At 42.8% G+C, this 24,872-nt stretch overlaps 1 protein-coding gene across 1 annotated transcript; it reads left to right on the top strand.

The window, feature by feature from the left end:
* Positions 1-6,211: 6,211 nt before the first annotated feature.
* LOC115137581 (DNA topoisomerase 1-like) lies at positions 6,212-24,082 on the top strand. The gene is made up of 21 exons (XM_029673902.2): positions 6,212-6,350; positions 6,808-6,832; positions 10,906-10,993; positions 11,301-11,409; positions 11,577-11,614; positions 11,720-11,803; positions 12,083-12,161; positions 12,249-12,343; positions 12,528-12,643; positions 12,762-12,883; positions 13,003-13,125; positions 13,285-13,472; positions 13,645-13,789; positions 20,716-20,859; positions 20,939-21,124; positions 21,279-21,347; positions 21,535-21,649; positions 21,879-22,006; positions 22,256-22,350; positions 22,442-22,591; positions 22,807-24,082. The coding sequence occupies exons 1-21, from the start codon at positions 6,318-6,320 to the stop codon at positions 22,907-22,909; spliced, it is 2,235 nt and encodes a 744-aa protein (XP_029529762.1). The 5' UTR covers positions 6,212-6,317; the 3' UTR covers positions 22,910-24,082.
* Positions 24,083-24,872: the final 790 nt, after the last annotated feature.

Below are 24,872 nucleotides of genomic sequence, written 5' to 3'. Positions count from 1 at the left end.
AACAAGGAGGGGCAACGACTTCGGCAGAAGTCGTGACAGGTAGTCCTGAGGCATGGTCCTAGGGCTCAGGTCCTCCGAGAGAGAGAAAGAAAGAGAGAAAGAGAATTAGAGAGAGCATACTTAAATTCACACAGGACACCGGATAGGACAGGAGAAGTACTCCAGATATAACAAACTGACCCTAGCCCCCCGACACATAAACTACTGCAGCATAAATACTGGAGGCTGAGACAGGAGGGGTCAGGAGACACTGTGGCCCCATCTGATGACACCCCCGGACAGGGCCAAGCAGGAAGGATATAACCCCACCCACTTTGCAAAAGCACAGCCCCCACACCACTAGAGGGATATCTTCAATCACCAACTTACCATCCTGAGACAAGGCCGAGTATAGCCCACAAAGATCTCCGCCAAGGCACAACCCAAGGGGGGCGCCAACCCAGACAGGAAGATCACATCAGGGACTCAACCCACTCAAGTGACGCACCCCTCCTAGGGACGGTATGAAAGAGCCCTAATAAGCCAGTGACTCAGCCCCTGTAATAGGGTTAGAGGCAGAGAATCCCAGTGGAAAGAGGGGAACCAGCCAGGCAGAGACAGCAAGGGCGGTTAGTTGCTCCAGAGCCTTTCCGTTCACCTTCACACTCCTGGGCCAGACTACACTCAATCATATGACCCACTGAAGAGATGAGTCTTCAGTAAAGACTTAAAGGTTGAGACCGAGTCTGCGTCTCTCACATGGGTAGGCAGACCATTCCATAAAAATGGAGCTCTATAGGAGAAAGCCCTGCCTCCAGCTGTTTGCTTAGGAATTCTAGTGGACAATTAGGAGGCCTGCGTCTTGTGACCGTAGCGTACGTGTAGGTATGTACGGCAGGACCAAATCAGAGAGATAGGTAGGAGCAAGCCAATGTAATGCTTTTTAGGTTAGCAGTAAAACCTTGAAATCAGCCCTTGCCTTGACAGGAAGCCAGTGTAGGAAGGCTAGCACTGGAGTAATAGGATCCATTTTTTTGGTTCTAGTCAGGATTCTAGCAGCCGTATTTAGCACTAACTGAAGTTTATTTAGTGCTTTATCCGGGTAGCCGGAAAGTAGAGCATTGCAGTAGTCTAACCTAGAAGTGACAAAAGCATGGATTCATTTTTCTGCATAATTTTTGGACAGAAAGTTTCTGATTTTTGCAATGTTACGTAGATGGAGAAAAGCTGTCCTTGAAACAGTCTTGATATGTTCTTCAAAAGAGAGGTCCTTCACAGTTTTATTTGACACGACTGTAAAACCATTAAGATTAATTGTCAGATTCAACAGAAGATCTCTTTGTTTCTTGGGACCTAGAACAAGCATCTCTGTTTTGTCCGAGTTTAAAAGTAGAAAGTTTGCAGCCATCCACTTCCTTATGTCTGAAACACATGCTTCTAACGAGGGCAATTTTGGGGCTTCACCATGTTTCATTGAAATGTACAGCTGTGTGTCATCTGTGTGTACAGCTGTGTGTCAACTCCCCACCAACTACCGGTTCTCACCCTATTTTTATGTTTCCCTCCTCAGGCCGGTGGTTCCTGGTGCCCTTGCTGATGCCTTCCCTCACGACACCCCTCCACCTCCCCTGGACATTGATGGGTCCCCTGCTGATGCCATCAGGAGTGGAGGAGTGCTGTTGGGTTCCAGCGGCCGACATCCTGGACCCCAACATTGGCCCGGGATTTCTCCGCCGTCCAGACCGGCCCGCTCCTCGCCCTCGACGCCATCCTCCTGGCCGGTGTCATCCTGCGGCTGGAGCCCCGCATCGTGGTGGGGTAGTGTCACGCCTACTCCAGTTCCCTCTCTCCAGCGCTGGACTTCGCTGGTCTACTAACCACCGGTCTACTAACCACCAGTCCTGGCAACCCACATTATGCACAGCTGGCAACAATCATTACGCACACTTGCTCCCCATCATTATGCACACCTGGACTTCACATAATTTCCTTGATTACCTCCTCTTAATTTAGCCTTCGGTAGCCTCAGTCTTCAGGCAGTATTGGTTTAATTTACGCTCAGTACGCTACTCCTGTTTTGTTTATCTTCCTATTATTAAACTCACCTGCTTCCTGACTCCCTGCATATACGTCACAAATGCGTTGCCATCCCTACTGCTTCTGATCTGGCGGACTCACTAAACACAAATACTGTGTTTGTAAATGATGTCCGAGTGTTGGAGTGTGCCCCTATCTGTCCATAAAAATAAAAGGAAATCGTGCAGTCTGGTTTGCTTAATATAAGGAATTTGATGTATAGCATTTTAGATTTGTATTTAGTCACATGCACAGGTGCAGGTGTAGTTGCAGTGTACATTTAAATATGTGAGCTCCAACAGTGAAGGTGTTAACTTTTAATTACAGTGGTGGAAAACATACTCAATTGTCAAACTTGAGTAAAAGCTAAGTACATTTAAAACCAGATACTTTTAATCAAGTAGTGTTTTACTGCGACTTTAACTGGTCATTTTCTATTAAGGTATCGTTACTTTTACTCAAGTATGACAATTGAGTACTTTTTCCACCACTGTTCATTTCTATCAATCAGGTGGGCTTTTGTTTTGCAAACTCTGTCATGATATATGCAGCTGCCAAAACATTACCAGACCATCACATTCCTCTCTCGCAAAATGCTCTATTAAAGGGGTATTACACTCATAAATGTATTTAGTTTTTTTGCCCTAAAAAAAAGTATTCTGCTGTGATTTAGGCATTGAAATGTGTTTATCTATGAATAATTGTAATTTTGAAAGTGACATTCTTTGTGAAGTGCCTGTACTCAGCTCCTTGGTTATGCTTGAATTCTGGCATGTGCATAGCTAGTGATGAGGCCAGGGAAGTTGAAAGGGCTGAGGCCCTCTTGTGGAGAAAATGTATATCAAGAGAATTCAACTTCTCACACAGTAAAAAAAGTAGTTATGTATGGAAGTGATTGTTCTTTCAAATGTACAATGACCTATGGACAGGTAACTTCCAATCTTGATCTTAATGTTTGTGTGTGTGTTACTTTTTAAATAATTACATACCACTGAAACTGAATGAATTAAAACATGAGAGTAAGACATTCAGCATTTTAATTTTCACTTTGGTACAGCATGTCTGAAGATTTGAACAAGAATGTCCTCTCTAATGAGAGGAAGAGTTGCTAGTACCTCATGTTCCTCCATCAACCAACATAAGCCCCCACCTCATAATTATTATTATTATCAACCTTGATAATCCTCTTAATGACATGTAGCCACACTGAACTGAGTGTAAAATGATCCACACACAGAGCAGAATGCTCTACTGGTCACTCTGAGAACTGAGGGGAAATATAGCAGAAACACCTATGTTTCACCCAAGTGTGAATGAGCCGCTGACGACTGGTCTCCACAAAAGTGTGTATGATCCATATTAAATGCATATGCACCACTAAAATGCCTCTTTTCACAATGTGCTCCAGTGCAGTATTGCCTCGACCAAAGTGCAAATACAGTAATACACTCCGATGTCCCACATTCATTTGGCCTTATCTTACAAGACATCCACAACTTTGCAAGCCAAATCTACGAGCCATGGGAGAGGACTAAGTGGGATGTAAGCAGGGAGTTGGGCCTACTGCAATATTCCTGATGGACAATAGAGTGTAGTATATCAACACACTATGAAATATTCAATATAAAAATAGGCTTATATTATTGACAAACACTCAGTTGTGCACTTCGGATATGTGTTTTAGATGTACTACAGTTTCCAGCAGACCTACCAGTTAAATACTATTTGATTGCTCCTGATAACTGCATGCTCAGGTTTAGTGCACGCTGTTATGACAGTTATATCCTATGGACATTTTCTCAGATAGAGGTTGACTGCAGTATTTCCACTGGGGCCAGAACATAGAGAATGATAGAGGCCTCTACCGGCTAAAAGGCTGTTTGAGGGCTTCCACCATTTTAATACAGTCAACTGGGTGGGACATCCAACTTCATTGGCTGATCCCTCCTGATGACCCGGTTGGATTCATGTTCCACCGGGTCATCAGGAGGGATCAGCTAATCAGGAAGAAGAAAATTGACTACTTTAAAATGGAGCCTCAATGACGCTCATATGAGCTTCACACAGTTGCTCTTGCATCTCAAATTGGCAATCCTAAAGAAAAATATGTAACAGCTATTTTACATACAATACCGTTCAAAAGTTTGGGGTCACCACGAAATGTCATTGTTTTTGAACGAAAAGCACATTTTTTGTCCGTTAAAATAACATAAAATTGATCAGAAATACATTGTAGACATTGTTAATATTGTAAATTACTATTATAGCTGCAATTATGTTAGCAAAGATTAAAAAAACCTGTTGTCCTTATTAAAGAAGCAATAAAACTGGCCTTCTTGAAACCAGTTGAGTATCTGGAGCGTCAGCATTTGTGGGTTAGATTACAGGCTCAAAATGGCCAGAAACAAATAACTTTCTTCTGAAACTTGTCAGTCTATTATTGTTCAGAGAAATGAAGGCTATTCCATGCGAGAAATTGCCAAGAAACTGAAGATCTCGTACAACACTGTGTACTTCTCCCTTCACAGAACAGCGCAAACTGTCTCTAACCAGAATAGAAAGAGGAGTGGGAGGCCCCGGTGCACAAGTGAGCAAGAGGACAAGTACATTAGAGTGTCTAGTTTGAGAAACAGACGCCTCACAAGTCCTCAACTGGCAGCTTCAATAAATAGTACCCGCAAAACACCAGTCTCAACATCAACAGTGAAGAGGTGACTCCGGGATACCCCCAAAAATGACTTTAGTAGTTTACACCACTGGATATTCTGTTTTAATGCACAAAGGAACCTGTATCTGTTAACATGGCCCTTTGGTGTGTGCAGTGGCAATTTTAGCATGTAAATCTTGGTGAGGCAAACTCAACAACAACAAAAATGTAGATGCATTCCATTAAAGAATGGGCTCCTGAGTGGCGCAGCTCTCTAAGGCACTGCATCTCAGTGCTAGGGGCATGATTACAGACCCTGGTTCAATTCCAGGCTGTATCACAACTGGCTCTGATTGGGAGTCCCATAGGGCGGTGCACAATTGGCCCAGCATAATCTGGGTTAGAGTTTGGCCGGGGTAAGCCAACATTGTAATGTGCTCACTTAAACATGAAGGTGGCGTGGCGATTTGTCATCGAAGTCTGGCATTCTATGGATTTATGGTGGGAACTCGGAAAAGAAACACACAGCCACTCCATTGAATAGCAGTCTACTGATACTGATTGCTTTGCACTGCTTGCAGTTAGCCACTGATTCCTTCCAAACGACTCATTGTTGAATTTGCCATTTCCAATTTGTTGTGTAATCTTTATGTCCAATGGCCGATGAGCACCGATACATTTCATCTATAAATTTTCTTCATTATTTCTCTTCAAATGACAAGGATTAAAAAGGATTTGACAGTAGATTGTCAACTTGATTTATGATGATGACTGCTAGCTAAGACTTTGAAAGTAAGATGTTGACATGATCAGTCCAATCAAAGCTACTGTAGATATAACATGATTTGATGTCATTCTATCTGTGGCCAATGACATTGAGCCTTCTTGGATGGGCACTTCTAATATAACTCTATGGCAGAAAACAAGGGGCTAAAATTTTCGAGCTCTAACCTTAGACTTGGGGGTGACATACTGTCCCATGAATGACAGAAAACTGAGCCAATCATGACACAAAACTGAGCCAATCATGTGCAGCGCTCTGTATTTTCTGCTGGCTTGCCCCACCACCACAGAAAGCACTGAGCTAGGCTGAAACACCTGCATTTTAGAGCTGCTTTACTCAAGAAAGCAAAACAGAGACCATGTTTTATTAACTCAATCCATTTTTTCTTGTTATATTGTTTGCAAACTGATATGTGACACGTATTAATGCCAAAATAACAAGCAAAACAGGCAAGCCCCCCAAAAATATAATTATTACTTTTTAAATTTACCTAAAAATGTGAGGTTCAAAACTCCATCCTGGAATGACGGCTCGCCACTGGGTGGGTGTGCGCTGTGTGGCACCTTACTTCTAGCTGGTTTACAGTAGTATGCATGTTCTGTGGAAACCAGAGGAAACGACATGGACCGAAGAACACTGTTAGAGGGAGGGGCTACAATTGGCCAACGCGTTTCCCCGCCCATTTAAAAGACATGAGCATGCGCACTTTCATAGAACTCGGACTTAAATCTTTTGCACAACTGTTCCTTTCTTCATACTGTCCGTGTCAATTCGCCGGCGTTTTCTTACTGTAGGTTTCACACATTGTTTTTAACAGATCAAGAATTGAAAATGAGTGGAGATCATTCTCACAACGATAGCCAGGTAACATTTGGAATATTTTGCAGTGTCAGTTGTGTAGGATATTAAAACCGCTTGCTGTTTTATTTGCCTCAGCTACACTAACTTAGCTAGCTAACGTTAGCAAGTGACCTAGCTAGATAACTTGGCTAGCTAATCGCTGTGAACTGTATATAATTGGTTGCTACAAACGTGACAGTAATATTTACGTGTTGTCGTACTTTTTAATCCTGTTATGTGATTTTCACAATGTCGTTAACGTTATGTCCGCACAATTGTAAACTAACTTTAGCTAACTAAGCTAAGGCAGCTAATTGCTGTTGAAAGCCATATAAGACCAGTCACTGGCCAGCCATCACATCAGGGTTGCTAGATAGCTGACGTTAGGCTAGCTAGCTGTTAGACAAAGTTCAAAGTTAAATATCTAGCTAGAAAGCCATCAACTAAGATACCTAATAAATCTTTGTTTTAAAATTTGCAGATCGACTCCGGCTCTCGGGTCAATGGTAAGTGTGATGTGTCAACCTAAAATGTCACAATGATTTTTCTCCTTCGAATTCTGACCTGTCCGCAGACTCCGCACAGTTAGCTAGCGATCCATTTAGCATTTTAATATGTGATCTTGCCTGTATGTACTTTGACTATTGCTAAATGAATGGCATCTTGAGGACATTTTAAAGTTGTCTGAATCTATTTACTAGCTAGCTAGCATGTGCTAGTTCGCTAGCCAGACAGATAGTTTAGCAAAGGACAGAAATGGCGTCCAGAGACTAAGTCCTCTGCCTCACTCACAAGCGCCTATTGTTCAAATGGGTGGCTCTTTAATAGTTTTTAGACATTTTATAATCTCGATCTGAACATAGATTCATAAAGACCTGGATGTGTTTTATTGGTATGTCAAATTAGATTTTGTTGTTGGCCTTCGTAAAATGCCACATTCCGGGTCTGAAAGTAAGTGTTTGGGGGTTGAGGACTTAGTCTCTGCGCCATTTTCTTTTTTCTGACTGTAGAAAACATAGCTGAAGTGCAGATGGCGGTGATATGGAGGCGAAACACGCAGGAGCGTTTGGATCAGACATGATTCAGTGCTGAAAGTAGTACAATCATCTGATAGCCCAATTAACCTTAAACAGCATTCTGGTACAGTCTTACCTGAATTTATTATGGATAGCTACTGTTTCTTCATAAAAAGGCACATTTACTTTAGCTAGTTGTAAACCTATGAAGTATTTAAGTAACACTCTTTCCAGACTTATTGTACAACATATTATAGCAGTACATATGTTACTACCATATGTCTGTTATATATATTTTTTAGGACTGAATTCATTGATAGCTTTGTTGCCATGGCCTGACCCACATGGCTACTGAGATCTACCTAAAACAAGTAAAAACCCAGCAGTGGTATTTAACAAGTATGAATGACCTTTCGGGGGTTTCACAAGCTACATGCTTCCCCTTGCCACTAAGTAAAAATTGCTTTTCTGAAAGGTCCTCTACCTGAACAATGTCAAACAAGTCATGTCAATATAGGATAATGTATTTCCTATGAACAGGGGTTCCACTACTAGGCCTTGGGACATCATGGTTGGCTGCCACAACATCCTACAGCTTTTGACCGACCAATAATCTTTCCCAAGGAGTCTTACGTGTCAGCTTCTATGTCCAGATAGAGGGTGGGTTTTGACATGCAAAGAAGCCATCGCTCTCAATTCGGATGTAAACTTGTTAGAACAGTGCATTGACCCCATTTTCTAATGTGGCATGTCTCACAACAGCCTTTCCTGTTACATTACAGCCTTTTTTTGATTGTGAAAAAAAAATGAATGTTTCTATCTATACACTACCCAATAATGACAAAATGAAAACAGCTTTTTAGAAATTTTAGGGGTGAGAAATTAAAAAAATTAGACATGATTTGGAAAGGCACGCCTGTCTAGATAAGGTCCCAGAGTTGACAGTGCATGTCAGAGCAAAAAACCATGCCATGAGGTCGAAGGAATTGTATGTAGAGCTCCGAGACAGGATTAGGTCGAGTCACAGATCTCGAAAAGGCTACCAAAACATGTAGGCAGTATTGAAGTCCCCAATAACACAATGGCCTCCATTCTTAAATGGAAGGAATTTGGAACCACCAAGACTCTTCCTAGAGCTTGCCACCTGGCCAAACTTAGCAATCGGGGAGAAAGGCCTTGGTCAGGGAGGTGACCAAGAATCTGATGGTCACTCTGGAAGGTTCTCCCATCTTTGCAGTACCCCCCCCCCATCAGGCCTTTTATGGCCTTTGTGGCCAAATGGAAGCCACTCCTCAGTAAAAGGCACATGACAGCCTGCTTTGAGTTTGCCAAAAGGCACCTAAAGACAGACCATGAGACAAGATTCTCTGGCACCATCCCTACGGTGTAGCATGGTGGTGGCAGCATCATGCCGTGGGAGTATTATTATTATTTTTAGTGGCAGGGACTAGGAGACTAGTCAGGATCGTGGCAAAGACGAACAGAGCAAAGTACAGAGCTCCTCAAGACCTCAGACTTGGGCAAAGGTTCACCTTCCAACAGGACAACCACCCTAAGAACACAGCCAAGCCCACACAGGAGTGGCTTCGGGACAAGTCTCTGAATGTCCTCAGGTGGCCCAGCCAGAGCCCGGACTTGAACCCGCTCAAATATCTCTGGAGAGCCCTAAAATGAGCTGTGCAGCAACGTGCCAGCTTGAGAGAATGGGAGAAACTTTCCAAATACAGGTGTGCAACACTTTATGACATTATACCCAGCAAGACTCAAGGCTATAATCGCTGCCAGAGCTGCCTCAACAAAGTACTGGGTAAAACGTCCGACTACTTACGTAAATGTGATATTTTTGAATACAAATGTGGAGGAAGTCCAGGTCTAAATACTTTCCAAATGTAGATTCATTCCTTGATTTGCACTGATGTATTGCATTTAAGATCTACATGAAAAGCTGTAATGTACCCTCATCCTATTACTAGGTATTTGTAAACTGTGCAAGCCACTGCAAGTGCTTGCCCCAATACTGTGATAGAATTTGATCATTTTATAGCTTGTAAGAACTATAGCCTACATTCATTCTGCAATCCCTAACTATTTTTGCCTCTAGGGTAACTTTGTATCCTATTTGGTTGTAAATACAATATTGTTCTCATGATCTGACGATCAGAGATGTTTAGTTTATTGGTGTCTGAACCAGGAGCTTGCTGTAGGGTATAGAACCTTGTTACTGAGTCACTTATTTTTAAGCCTCACCTTTTCAAAACATGTCTTGATGGCAATACATGAAAGTAATTTAATGTATTAAGTTTCTTTGGCTGTCAGCTCGTTTGACTCAAGTGCCCGTGTCTGTCTGTCAACTAGAGAAGATTGGAATTAAGGATAATAAAATATGGACAAGCAATATCAGAGCGGCATAGACTAAGATACAGTAGAAGAGTATAGAATGAAGTATATACATATGAGATGAGTATTGAAGCTAGATGAGGCCTGTTAACTTGTCTTGCTCCCCTTTTTCTTCCATGTTCATACTGTGTCCCAGTAAAAATGTACCTTAGCTGTCACTGTGCACTAGGAGGAGCTGTCTTACCATGTAAGGCATATCCTCTCCCACAGCACAAATTCATAACTTCATCTGGCCACAGTACTCCCAATCCTCAGTCTGACCTGAATTTGTGAAGGGTGTTCTATTGATAGTGTTTGGTCTGTCATAAACAAGGGCCCCAAAATGCAAATGTACCTCAAGTTAACGGGATAAGATGGCCCTAATCCAAATGCTACCAGTACCAACCAGTCATTTTATTCCGGTTGACACATGCCCACACAATCTGACAGGCAGTATTCAGATTCCCACCTGGGTGGTGGATGAGGGCTCTGAGCTTAGAGCACGATCCCGCTCTATCTAGTCATGCATTCAGACATTACAACACTAGTATCTTCCCATGTCTTTTTATGCACTTGTGTATTTATTTTCTCACTCTGCCTGTTGGGGACTTTATTTTGTTTAGTTTTCACCATGGAAATCTTGTCTGAACTTGTTTGGAGTGGTATCGTTTACCCGTTGTTCCTGGTGCGGTAGATGTCTTTTGTTCTTTAGTTTTGGCCTGCCGGGTTTAGAGATGGGTTGGAGAAGGTGGGTACTTTTCCTTTGGCAATAGAGATCACCAGCTCGTAGTCCTAAAACCCGAAAATGTGTTACCTCTGGTTTATTCAGCCATTCCTTTGGGGGAAATTAATGGGGGAAGGATATGGTTTGGGATAACCTCTGATCTTATTTCAGGGTTTAACATGGGCTAGAGAGACCTTAGTCAAAGACCTTTTATGAATTGTGAAGCCTTTGTTTTTTAATTATACAAATGCTTCAAAATTCAGTGACATTTAGGGATTCTCATTAAAACAAAACTAAGGTCTCCTAAGCCTGTGCGGCTTTTATCCCAAAACTCCATTTATTTCCCCATATGCTCTATGTAATGAACCATAGTGGAGTTGGTGCCTACAAAAAGACACCATTGCTATTGCTCTCTATGGTCATCATTATTTAGCTATTTTTCTCTTTATTTTATATTTTGCAGATTCTCACAAGCATAAAGATAAGTACAAGGATAAAGAACACAAACACAAGGACCATAAGGAGCGTGATAATTCAAAATATGGAAACAGGTATGGGTCACCACTCTTAAGCAGGGTTGCATAGGTAAATGAGTGTCTAGTAATGGAGGGGGAAATCTAGTGCGCTGGGGCAGTAATTTGACACCCAAACATTTGCTTTGACGAGCTCTTTAACGTTGGTGTTTGTATGGTCATGTGTCTAAGCAGGTTGTGCATGAATGAGCATAGGGCAAGAGTCACTTTTTGTTGCTCTAGTCTAGTAAATCCTAAACATTCTCTAGTTAGTCGATTTCCCTATTGGTATTTAGGTCTAGTAACTGATCTTGGTGGAATGTTTTTATAATCTGTCAAATTCCAGTGACCATAAGGAATTCTCTGAAAAGAAGCACGGAGAAAAGGAAAAGGAGAGAATTAAGCACAAAGATGGCAGCACAGACCGGCATAGGGAAAAAGACAAGAGGAAGGAGGTGAGGGTGCTAATTGTCCCATAGAGATGGCTGCATTGCTACCATTTTGGTTTGGATGTGCCAATCAGTATGTCAATTTTTTTGGGTCCAGTCTCACCTTCAGTGCAAACCGTAATTTATAGTGATTAACAATATGCATGTTTTAATTCTTCGTTGTCATCTTGCAGATCAAGCCGAAGAAGGAAAAAGAGAATGGCTTTTCCAGGTAAGTTTTTAGTTTGTATTGTACATTTCTGCTGTATACAATTGCTGGTTACATATCTGACTTCAAAATGCACAATGAAACTAAATGTTTGATTTCTATCACCAGCCCTCCTCGCATTAAGTCTGAGCCGAACAATGATGACGTCTACCACTCTCCCAAGTCCCTGAAGAGAGAGCGTGACCATGATGAGTAAGTAGATCTGGACTGACTTCTGTCAGCTGGCCCATTTTATTCCTTTGGCCCTGTTGTATTTGTACAATGAAGATTTTTAGTTGCCATGTTTTGACCAACCACATCTGGTTTGTCCTAATTATGTTGGGAAATCTAATGTTTGGTCATTGTTGGCTTTGCAAGAACTCCCCAGCTTCCTTTTGGTGTAGAGAAGACCAATATCGTTGTTGAATCTACCAATGCATTCCGGCCTCATCATAAGGTGTTTTTTTTTTTTTGTGTGTGTTTTTTCCCCAGAACTGAATTCAAACCCAAAAAAATTAAACTTGAAAATGACAAAGTGGACAAGAAGGCAAAGAAGAGGAAACAAGATGAGGTATGGGAAATGTTCAGATTAATATTGGCTCTATTTCAATGATCCCTTGAGAGAAAGACTCAAGTGTTTCTTCTGTTTATTGTAAAGGACATAAAGACCAAAAAGACCCAAAAAAACAAGAAAGGGGAAGTTGCTGATGGGAAAAAGAAAGCAAAGAAGGAGCCTGAGGAGAAGTGGAAGTGGTGAGTTTCATAGTTGCCCGCCAGCTGTGTTGCTACAGACTTGTTGTGAAGGCACACTGACTGAGTGATGCTTTGTTATGGAATGCTCAAATATGGATGTTCTGTTTATCTTTGTTGGACAAAGTAATTTGTGCATCAATCATTTCCTTCTCACCAATCTATATTGTACCTGGTTGGACGACAGGTGGGAAGAGGAGAGGGCAACAGATGGTTCCAAATGGAGTTTTCTGGAACATAAAGGCCCAGTCATGGCAGCACCTTATGAACCTCTTCCCAGCAATGTCAGATTTTTCTATGATGGTAAGATTAATACTCAAGTGCTGCTAATTTTATGACACTTGGTCTATCTATGTGGTTAAGTTGCTCAGTGGAAATCGTGGGATTGGCTGATTTAACAAGTCCGTTGAAATCTATATAGGGAAGCAGATAAAGCTCAGCCCCGAAGCTGAGGAGGTAGCCACCTTCTTTGCCAAAATGCTGGACCATGAGTACACTACCAAGGACGCCTTCCGGAAAAACTTCTTCAAAGATTGGAGAAAGGTAGGGGATGTTCAAGGCTGTATACTTTGGGTTTGCAAATTACCTGCGTATTAAAAATCTCATTGGTTTTAATTGTATAGTAATTCATGACTTGTCTAACGTCGTCCCCTCTCCTACAGGAAATGGCCTCTGAGGAGAAGTCTAAAATTACAGACCTGAAGAAGTGTAACTTCAATGAGATGGGGGAATACTTCAAGGCTCAGTCTGAGGCCAGAAAGGCCATGACTAAAGATGATAAACTGGTGAGCTAGAACAATACTTTATTTTTTAAACACGACTGTCTAATAGTTCAACCTGAGGCGGCAGAGAATGGTAATACATAGTATCTTCAGGCTTGGTCCTGGGTGCTACTGACTGTACCAGATCTAACTGGTTTGACTCTGGTTCTCTGCTTATTGTAGAAAATCAAAGTGGAGAACGAGCGCCTCCTCCAGGAGTATGGCTTCTGCATCATGGATAACCACAAGGAGCGCATCGCTAACTTTCGCATTGAGCCCCCGGGTCTATTCCGTGGCCGAGGAGACCACCCCAAGATGGGCATGCTGAAGCGCCGCATCCGCCCTGAGGACATCATCATCAACTGCAGCAAGTGAGTGAGAGGGTCCTGGTTGCAGGTGGCAATATGAACATATTGATAGAAAAGGCTTTGTTTTCTACAAGCATTTTCTGGATTACTTTGACACATGGACTGCTTGTTTGGACCTGATTTGTGCATCTGAAGACTTGCTCTCACTCACCCACTTTGTCTGTCTCTTCCACAGGGGCTCCAAGCACCCCAAGCCTCCCCCTGGCACCAAATGGAAGGAGGTGCGTCATGACAACAAGGTGACCTGGCTGGTGTCGTGGACCGAGAACATCCAAGGCGCTATCAAGTACATCATGCTGAACCCCAGCTCCAGAATCAAGGTAGGTTGACTAGTAGTGGCATCTTCATTCTGGCTCATAGTGGATGCAGAGATATCGGGGTACTTTAGTCGTTTAATATACTCTCACTTGAGATGCCAATGGCCAGGGCTTGCCTGCAACCAAAACACTAGGGATGTGACAAATGGAAACATTTTAACGTTTAACCCTTTAGACCAAATAATTCTAGAATGCTGCTGTAGATTACTGAGAATTTAAGAACTCATTTTCTCACATTTCAAACAGGCATAACTTGTAAACTAGAGGTCGACCGGTTAATCTGCATGGCTGATTAGACTAACAGGCTTGACCACCTGTTACGTGAGTGCAGCAAGGAGCCAAAGTAGGTTGCTAGCTAGCATTAAATTTATTTAAAAAACAATCTTAACATAGTCACTAGTAATATCGACCATGTGTAGTTATCTAGCTTGTCCTGCGTTGCATATAATCAATGTGGTGCCTGTTAATTTATCATCGAATCACAGCCTACTGTCACGACTTCCTCAGAGGTTGGCTCTCCTGCCCGTTCGGGTGGTGCTCGGCGGTCGTCGTCACCGTCCTACTAGCCACTACCGATCCCTTTTCGTGTATCTGTTGGTTTTGTCTGATTGGTTGCACCTGTGTGTTTAGTTTATTAGTGTCTGTATATAATGTAGGTTGTCCCACCCTTGTTTTGTGCGGGATTGTTTATGTTGTCATTCATTTTCGTCTAGCGGTGTTTTTGGTTTTCTTGTTCTCCGGTTGGTTGTTTATCCTGTGTTGGATAATTTCACCCTGTGTGTGTTTGGGTTGACCGTGTTTGTTTTGTTCACCGGAGATTAAAACTTCATATTCGCTATCTGCTCTCTGCGCCTGATTCCACCCACCTTGATTAGACGTGACACCTACTTTGCCAAACGGGTGACGATTTAACAAAAGCGCAATCGTAGCACCAATGTACCTAACCATAAACATCAATGCTTTTCTTAAAATCAATACACAAGTATATATTAACCTGCATATTTAGTTCAAAGAAATTCATGTTAGCGGGCAATATTAACTAGGGAAATTGTGTCACTTCTCTTGCGTTCAGTGTAAGCCGAGTCAGGGTATATACAGCAGTTGGCCAGCCAGCCTGAACTGTGACGACCATTTCTTCCTAACAAAGACTGTAATTAATTTGCCAGAATTTTACATAATTATGACATTGGAGGTTGTGCAATGTAACAGTAATATTTAGACTTGGTTGCCACCCATTCAATAAAATGCGTAACGGTTCCGTATTTCACTGAAAGAATAAACGTTTGGTCATTATTACAAATATATAAATCGGCCAATTCATTGGTATGGGCTTTCTTTGGTCCTCCTATCGGTGTTAAAATGATAATCGGTCGACCTATTGTAAAGTCATGTTTTTTTAGCTAACTTTTAGAGAGTACATCTTTAATGACGCCACATGTCAATACGAATAACACTGTCTTCCATTGTCTAGACACTCACAAAACCACTGAGTATTTAAATTGTACATTTGACTAAATGACTCACTCAATGTACCAAGTATAATATTATACTTAAATATTATTTACATAATACAATTATCCAATGTGGCCAAAGAACAATATTCAGAAAGTATTTCAAAACCCACTCAAAGTAGGCTGATTGACAACGATTCTTACTTCTGTAACAATGCAAACAACTACTTCAATGTAGGTAACCTTTTCCAGATTTAGTACAGACCAGGCCTGACTATGTTGAAATAGTGGCCTACTTCACAATTCAGTGAAATGTATTAGATGGAGGCAGATGACGATACAAAACAACTCTTCAGAGACACAAGATTTTGTAGTGCTAAATGACTTAAATGTAAATGTAGTCCCAATTTCATATTTCAGTCACTTTTAGTGTTTGCATTTAGCCTACATGTCATGGAACTTCTGGAAGCACGCCCCCATCCTACAACGTGGCACAGAACACCTAGAGCACCCAAAGGAGGTTTCTACACATCTCTCTTTGCCCTGTGTTCCCTCTGGATTAGAGGTCGACAGAGTGATTTTTCAACGACACCGGTTATTGGAGGACCCAAAAAGCCGATACCGATTAATTGGACAACATTTAATTTATTTGTAATAATGACAATTACAACTACTGAATTAACACTTATTTTAACTTAATATAATACATCAATAAAATCAATTTAGCCTCATAAATAATGAAACATGTTCAATTTGGTTTAAATAATGCAAAAACAAAGTGTTGAAAGTAAAAGTGCAGTATGTGCTATGTAAGAAAGCTAACATTTTAGTTCCTTACTCAGAACATATGAAAGCTGGTGGTTCCTTTTAACATGAGTCTTTAATATTCCCAGGTAAGAAGTTTTAGGTTGTAGTTATTATAGGACTATTTCCCTCTATACCACAGTCTCCTTGTGGAGTGCAAAGAGAGGCAGGTCGTTATTGCGTTGGACTAGTTAACTGTAAGGTTGCAAGATTGGATCCCTGAGCTGACAAGGTGAAAATCTGTTGTTCTGCCCCTGAACGAGGCAGTTAACCCACCGTTCCTAGGCCGTCATTGAAAATAAGAATGTGTTCTTAACTGACTTGCCTAGTTAAATAAATAAAGATTGAACAAATAAAATAATAATTGGTGTCCAAAAATACCGATTTTCGATTGTTATGAAAACTTGAAATCGGCCCTAATTAATCGCTCAACCTCTACTCTGGATACACACCCTTTCTTGCGCCCTTCAAACTTCACCTGCTTTCAAATTGAGTTACAACTCGGTACACACCCTGGTGCCAGTCGTGGCTCTCCTTTTCCTGCCACTGTAGCCATATCAAACTGAATGCACAAGCTGCATTTTGAAGGCCTTCAGGGACCAGCACCTGCGGTTTCTGGTAAGGGGTCTTTTCAGGGTCCCCCACAATGTATGCATTGTTGAGCATCCCCAAAAACGCATAATTCCAATTTCTGCCTGTGCTTCAAACATTGTTTGGTCAACCTGGAGCCTCCCAGGTGGCAGAGTGGTCTAGGGCACTGCATCGCAGCGCTAGCTGTGCCACCAGAGACTCTTGAGTTCGCACCCGGCCGTGACTGGGAGGTCTGTGGGGACGACGCACAATTGGCCTAGCGTCGTCCAGGTTAGGGAGGGTTTGGCCGGTAGGGATATACTAGTCTCATCGCGCACCAGCGACTCCTGTGGCGAGCCGGGCGCAGTGCGTGCTAGCCAAGGTCGCCAGGTGCACGGTGTTTCCTCCTACACATTGGTGCTTCTGGGTTGGAGGCCCACTGTGTTAAGAAGCAGTGTGGTTGTGTTTCGGAGGACGCGTGACTTTCGACCTTCGTCTCTCCCGAGCCCGAACGGGAGTTGTAGCGATGAGACAAGATGTTAACTACCCCTACGAAAAAGGGGGTAAAATATGGTCAACCATTTCTTGTTGTAATCATTACAAGCTCGAACAGGTTCTTACCACTTTTTTTAAAACTCCAAAGCCACTGTCACTTTAGGTCCATGCTGGGTGAATGGGGAGACTTAGGGCAGGCGCACGTGTGTGCAGTCCCTCTGCTTCATCCTCTTGTTCCTCACTCCCTCTTCCTTGCTTCACTTCTCCCTCCTTGAGCCACATCTCTATCTCTTCCTCCCTGCCTTTTGCTGTTGAGCCCTGACTCTCCACATCACTTCCCTCACTTAACTTGAGGAACAGAGGGAGAGGAGCAACAAATAGGATACAATTGTGGTCAGGAAGGTAATCTCTTGTCACACTCGCTCTTTCTTCCTTCCTTTTTCTCAACCATACTGTCCTTCCTAATAAGAGGTTTCCATAATAAATTGTGATAGTGACACTCCTCCCATTCTCCTCTCTCGCACACATCAACTCTTCCTTGACAGACTAACTACAGAGTTGACCAATTGTAGCTGATTAGTTATGAAACTGGGACCGTTTCCTAATGACTTGCATCAGTAGAAACAACACACTCAAACTGGACAATTCTCAATCTCTTCAAAGACCCAATCATGTACACAGTTGTGGCTGCTTTTGCGTGATTGTCTCTACCTTCTTGCCCTTTGTGCTGTTGTCTTTGCCCAATGTTTGTACCATGTTTTGGGCTGCTACCATGTTGTGTTGCTGCCTTGCTAGGTTGTCTTAAGTCTCTATGTAGTGTTGTCATGTGTCCTATATTTTATTTTTAATCCCAGCCCCGTCCCCGCAGGATGTCTTTTGGTAGGCCATCATTGTAAATAAGTATTTGTTCTTAACTGACTTGCCTAGATAAAAAAGAGACCAAACAAGCAACTTGTTAGCTGGCTAATGTAAACAAATAACCAACTCATGAGCTCCACTGCTGACATCTACTACCCTAACATGACCGCTAAACTGTCAAATAATAGGAAAACAAGGCAAAGTACAGCCTATGAATATCTGCACCAAGCAAACATGACAAATCATAACCTAAACCCAACTGATAACTGACTCTAGCCTTCATTTCGGTGGCTAGTTAGCTGGTTGTCTGTATGGCCAGCTCGAAAGTGACAGCTGAGGTTGATGCTTTGAGTGCAGTCCTATTTACTGCTGCTCAATTTCTTGCCTGACAGATTAGCTAGTTAAACAACCAACTAGTTGCAGTGTTTAGCTGTGTATATAGTCAGCTATTTCCACGAGACTGAGCGCAATCATTCGAGCTCAAGGGCTGATGTGCTGATGTGCTCTTGCCATTAACTCCCACAGACTTGTCTGAAGGTACCTGTTGAAACATTTTATGGAAGTATATATGAACACTGCTTAGTGCCAAAAATAAGGGGTTAAATTATTTCTATTTTTTTTTTTACAAATGCTTATTGTTTATCTCTGATAGGATACACTTAAGAGAACTTCCCAAAAAATGTTGGGGTGGATCTGTTCCATGTAGTGAATGTTATTCAATGCGTTTATGGACTAAGTTTTAAGGCCAAACACATTTTCATCAAATCATGTTTTTATATATTGTTTTATACTTCTAGGTGCCTTAATTCCAAATCAAATAGCCAAATTGTCCTTGTTATGACTTTAAAACAATTCCATGGTTTTGGGTTTCACGGTGTGTTCCTAACCAGATGGTTAAGCATCATCTCTACCACCATTACTGTACCTCAATTCCAAAGTTTTAATTTCCTTAACTTTCTACAAGTATTGCCATACAGGACTTTACTGCTATCGCTTACCTTTCTCTGCCACTTTTCCGAAGTTAAAGACGATGACGTAATTGGTCTACTCCAAAATAATTGATTCCTCGGCTCCTTGCAAGTCGACTCCCTTTCCTGAGTGTCAAGAGTCTGTGCTTGTAAACTCAGCTAAAAAAGAAACGCCCATTTTTCAGGACCCCTTCTTTCAAAGATCATTTGTAAAAATCCAAATAACTTCCCAGATCTTCATTGTAAAGGGTTTAGACACTGTTTCCCATGCTTGTTCAATGAACCATAACAACCTTTCCACAGGTGCATGTTCATTAAGACACTAACAGCTTACAGACAGTAGGCAATTAAGGTCAGTTATGAAAACTTAGGACACTAAAGAGGCCATTCTACTGACTCTGAAACACCAAAAGAAAGATGCCCAGGGTCCCTGCTCATCTGCGTGAATGTGCCTTAGGAATGCTGCAAGGAGGCATGAGGACTGCAGATGTGGCCAGGGAAATAAATTGCAATGTCCGTACTGTGAAACGCCTAAGCCAGCGCTACAGGGGGACCGGACAGATAGCTGATCATCCTCGGTGGCAGACCACGTGTAATACCCGCACAGGATCGGTACATCCGAAGGTCACACCTGCGGGACAGGTACGGGATGGCAACAATTGCCCGAGTTACACCAGGAATGCACAATCCCTCAATCAGTGTTCAGAATGTCCCCAATAGGCTGAGAGAGGCTGCACTGGGGGCTTGTAGGCCTGTTGTAAGGTCCTCACCAGACATCACCGGCACACACCCACCATTGCTGGACCAGACAGGACTGGCAAAAAGTGCTCTTCACTGACGAGTCGCGGTTTTGTCTCACCAGGGGTGAAGGTCGGATTCGTGTTTATTGTCGAAGGAGTGAGCGTTACACCGAGGCCTGTACTTTGGAGCGGGATCGAGGTTGAGGGTCCGTCATGGTCTGGGGTATTGTTTCGCATCATCTGCCTGCAATGACATCAAGCTCAGTCCATCTCAACGCTGTGCGTTACAGGGAAGACATCCTCCTCCCTCATGTGGTACCCTTCCTGCAGGCTCATCTTGACATGACCCTCCAGCATGACAATGCCACCACACACAGAACGAGCAGTATGGCTTATTTCCTGCAAGACTGAAATGTCAGTGTTCTGCCATGGCCAGCGACGAGCCCAGATCTCAATCCCATTGAGCACGTCTGGGACCTGTTGGATCTGTGGGTGATGGCTAGCCTCCCCAAGAAATGTCCGGGAACTTACAGGTGCCTTTGTGGAAGAGTGGGGTAACATCTCACAGCAAGAACTGGAAAATCTGGTGCAGTCAATGAGGAGATGCACTGCGGTACTTAATGCAGCTGGTGGCCACACCAGATACTGACTGACTTTGGATTTTGACACCCCCCCCCTTTTTTTTTTGCTTGTTTTAGGGACACATTCATCCATTTCTGTTAGTCACATACATGTCTGTGGAACTTGTTCAGTTTGTCTTAGTTGTTGAATCTTATGTTCATACAAATATTTACACATTTGCTGAAAATAAACTCAGTTGACAGTGAGGACGTTAATTTTTTTGCTGAGTTTAGTATATAGTTCTGGTGCGCGAGCGGAGTGTGCCATTTGCGGTGAATAGATCTACAACAAGTAGCCTGTATAGGCCTAGCGCTGGAATGTGTTTTTGTTTTTTGTGTAGGACATTGCATTTACTGATGGCCATGTAGGCCAATTTGATTAATCAATCTAGCAACAATTCATGGTGGTTTGTTGGTTCGCAGGGAGAAAAGGACTGGCAGAAGTATGAGACGGCCCGAAATCTGAAGAAGTGTGTGGAACGGCTGAGGAACCAGTACCGTGAGGACTGGAAGTCCAAGGAGATGAGAATCCGACAGAGAGCCGTGGCACTCTACTTCATCGACAAGGTTAGACTGCTGCTCTTCTCACTCACTCACAGAGTTCCAAGTTTGGTTGTAACCTGTTCCCTGTGGTGCTGTGCCCCAGTTGGCTCTGAGAGCAGGTAACGAGAAGGAGGAAGGGGAGTCGGCGGACACAGTGGGCTGCTGCTCCCTCAGGGTGGAACACATCAACCTGTATCCCGAGAAGGATGGCCAGGATTTTGTGGTAGAGTTTGACTTTCTGGGTAAAGACTCCATCCGCTACTACAACAAAGTCCCAGTGGAGAAGCGGGTAAGGACTTCAAGAATTTGCTTTTAGTTCAGAACATTTTCTGTCTTTTTTCCCTGTAGTTGAACTACAATGGTTTCCAGATTCCTGTCCAGAGAATGCTTGCTCCCTGTTATTGTTACGAGTTGTAAATATTCTGTCCTTTTTTTTTTATTAGGTTTTCAAGAACCTGCAGCTGTTCATGGAGAACAAGCAGCCAGAGGACGACCTCTTTGACCGGCTCAATGTAAGAACGAATCAAGAATTTCGTGAGGAAGGACTTTTGATACACATTTGTGAATGGCAGTGTATTTATTTGACGTCGCTGGAGTGTGAATGCACTAAGACGCGTGTGGGAATTGGATGTTGTCTCGTAATTCTGCCCCTCTTGTAATCTGTCATATTTTCTCATGGTGTTCTCTCCATCTCTCCAGACCTCCATTCTGAACAAGCACCTCCAGGAGCTGATGGATGGCCTGACGGCTAAAGTGTTCCGTACCTACAACGCCTCCATCACCCTTCAGCAGCAGCTGAAGGAGCTCACCAGCCGTAAGTCATCAAGGCCGTGAGCATACCCGTGGCAGAGGGTCTGAGAATGCACAACCTGCCCAAAACACACTTTTTTGAATTGGTATGACCCGAGGTGGGACCTGTGAGCTTCATGGAAGACATGAGAGCTCCGGAATGTTGTAGATATGTGTGCAGCTGGTCACTTGTAATACGGTGTAAAGTTTATAGCAACTGTTGTAACAATGTCAATTTTCTCCTCTACTTGTAGCTGATGAGAACCTTCCAGCCAAGATCCTATCGTACAACCGGGCCAACAGAGCTGTGGCCATTCTGTGTAACCATCAGAGGGCCCAACCCAAGACCTTTGAGAAGTCTATGCAGAACCTCCAGACTAAAGTGAGGCACTGGGGGGGGGGGGGGGGGGGGGGGGACACGGCTATTCTAATGGTGCTTTGCCAAAGACTGACTTTTGTTTAGGATGTTTGATTTGTTTTTAAGTGTTTGTCAGCTGGATGCATACTCTGCCCTCGGTTATTTTGGGAGTACTTGTCTCTGGAATATCAGTCTTTTATAGGCACATAATAATAATCCAGTTGTACATGGCGTTTACTTCAAGATTGTTAACGTTGATAATAATTCTATCAGATTGATGCAAAGAAGGACCAGCTCTCGGACGCAAAGAGGGACGTGAAGAGCGCCAAGGCTGACCTCAAAGTACGGCGAGAAGAGAAGTTCAAAAAGTAAGTATGAAGATATGATTGGCCTCAGGCATCCACGGGTACTTTTGTGCTGGAATGGAGATGTAGCCGGTTCCCTCCTTTGCTCCCCCAGAGCCGTGGAGACCAAGAAGAAGGCTGTGGAGAGGCTAGAGGAGCAGCTGATGAAGCTAGAGGTGCAGGCGACGGACCGCGAGGAGAACAAGCAGATCGCTCTAGGCACCTCCAAACTCAACTACTTGGACCCGCGCATCTCTGTGGCCTGGTGAGACACGGCCGCAAACTTGTTGACAAACATGCACAACGTCTTACACCCGCCGTTGCTTGCCCCTTGATCTGCACCCACTGTTCTGCGAGTAAATGTTGACTCATGTGGCTGTGTCTTAGATTAGTTAAAAGTAGTGAGTTGAGGGGTTTGGTGTTGAGGGAGTGAACTCCTGCAGTGTTGATCGCTCTAATATCCTTCTGCCATCTTCCTAGGTGTAAGAAGTGGGGTATCCCTATCGAGAAGATCTACAACAAAACACAGCGTGAGAAGTTTGCCTGGGCTATCGACATGGCGGAGGATGACTATGAATTTTAAATCCTGTTTGCGGTTTTAATTATGCGATTTGTATTTTATTTTATTGGATACTTGTTTCTATCTTAACTGATTACACCCGATGGCCAGCCTGACAAGGGAAAAGGTGTGCACTCAACAAGCATGGTGAGGAAGGACTGAGCAGGGGTCAGGATGTATAGGCCATTACAGATGGGAGGACGAGGTGGGATTGTCTTTGAAGGTCCGAGTCGATGGCTGAACTATACCCACACCCAAAGGTGAAACGGTAATCCCAATGATTGGATGAGAACCAGTAGATGAGCTTTTTTGCCTTTTTGGTTCTCTTCGTCTTCTGCCACATGCACGACCTGAAGATGTCTGAACTTTGAACTCTGGGGTCCTATATCTACTGTATTCAACAACAAAAACGACTGCTTCGTGTATTCCATTGTTTTTTTCCATTTGGTCTGTATTTTTAGCCCTCCCATATTAATGGATTCTATATTTTAATAGAAGAGGAAATGAATTCCTTATGTACACCCATGCGCCTTTTGAGAAAATGAAATGTGAGCTCTAGGTATGAGAGTTGTGGGGGGGGGGACGGACCAGGAAAGTGTTTGGGTGAGTGTGATGTTTTAAACTGGACTATGCCGATTGTGTACCATGAATGAGAATGCTTTGACAAGCAAGGGGGAAATGCTAAACCCATGTCAATATTTACCTAAGCAGGCTGAATGTGAATCATTTGTTTTACAGTATCTATCAGGGACTTATTTTCAATGTGAACCGATTTGTATTTTTCTCCCCTTGTTGTTGCCAGCATTCTCTGAATCTTTCTGCATAGCCCTGTCTCGCTCTGGTTTTAATTTAATCATTTCTGATTGTTTCCGAGAGGGGGAACAAAACTCCCTTATCTGTTACTTGAAAAAAATAATATTTTAATGTATTTTAAGTTAATGGAAAATGTTTTTTATTTTGTTAAAGGGTGTGAGGGATATCAACTTTGCCAAAAATGTTACAATTTTAGGCAGTCATTTTTGTTTAAAGACTGAGAATAAAGAAAGTTAACAGGAGTTTCAATGTGAATTATCTATTCATTTTATTCCACTCATGTCTCAGAGGAAAGTTGGTGTTTGTAGCAGGTAACTTCCTTCTCTGTCAGCCTCCAATCATGTTTTATGCTCATTGTATATTGAAAATAAAACTCCAACTCTACACACTGGGTCTATTTTGTGTTATTGTGACACTTGTTATTATTGTGGCTTTGCACCAAAGGGCTTTTGTTTGTTTTTTGTCTCAAACGTCCTTGACTTAAATTGTATCCGTCACTATGTTCACCCTGCTGACAGTCACTTTTCAACATACATTTCTCATTTAGGTGTACTGTGGTAATGTTTCAAGAGGCTTCCTGTGTTCCCAGAACCCAGTGTAATAACAAGCTCTGTCTACCCTGAGAACAGGAGGCCCCAGGAAGCATCCCCACTGCCTGTTGATTTTGGACAAGTTGCTATAGGAGGGATCAGGCAGGGTTTGGCACAAGCCTGGTTCTCATGTTTGGATTTAACGCCATGAATCTATCAATTCTTGACATCTTTAATTTGTAATGAATAGATTTAGTTTGCAAATTGAGCCTCTGACTGACTGTGCAGTGACCATGGCTAAATTGCGAGACCAGTTAAGTGCAGATGTCAAGCACCGTACAAGTGCCGTGTGAAAGTTTTAGTATAGCATAACATGAGTGCAGGTGTCTAAGATGGTCCATTTCCAATAGAGTGCTTCCCAGCTGGGATCCATTCAACATGAGCAGTAACTGGCTGACTGGACTGACGAACTTGGAAATCCTTTGTAGCCATTCTGACGCATGCTGTTCTTTGCATTATTCAATAAATGTCAAATCAGTGAGGCAAACCTCTGCAGATATTAGGATTGTGTTATTAATCGCAACAAAGGTATCTAAATGTCCCTAGCCTTGAGTATGGAAAATTATTCAAAGGTGAAATGCCAT

This window comes from Oncorhynchus nerka, linkage group LG2 (assembly GCF_034236695.1).
Source record: "Oncorhynchus nerka isolate Pitt River linkage group LG2, Oner_Uvic_2.0, whole genome shotgun sequence".
Lineage (NCBI taxonomy): Eukaryota > Metazoa > Chordata > Actinopteri > Salmoniformes > Salmonidae > Oncorhynchus > Oncorhynchus nerka.
This window is presented reverse-complemented; position numbering and strand designations above follow the sequence as displayed.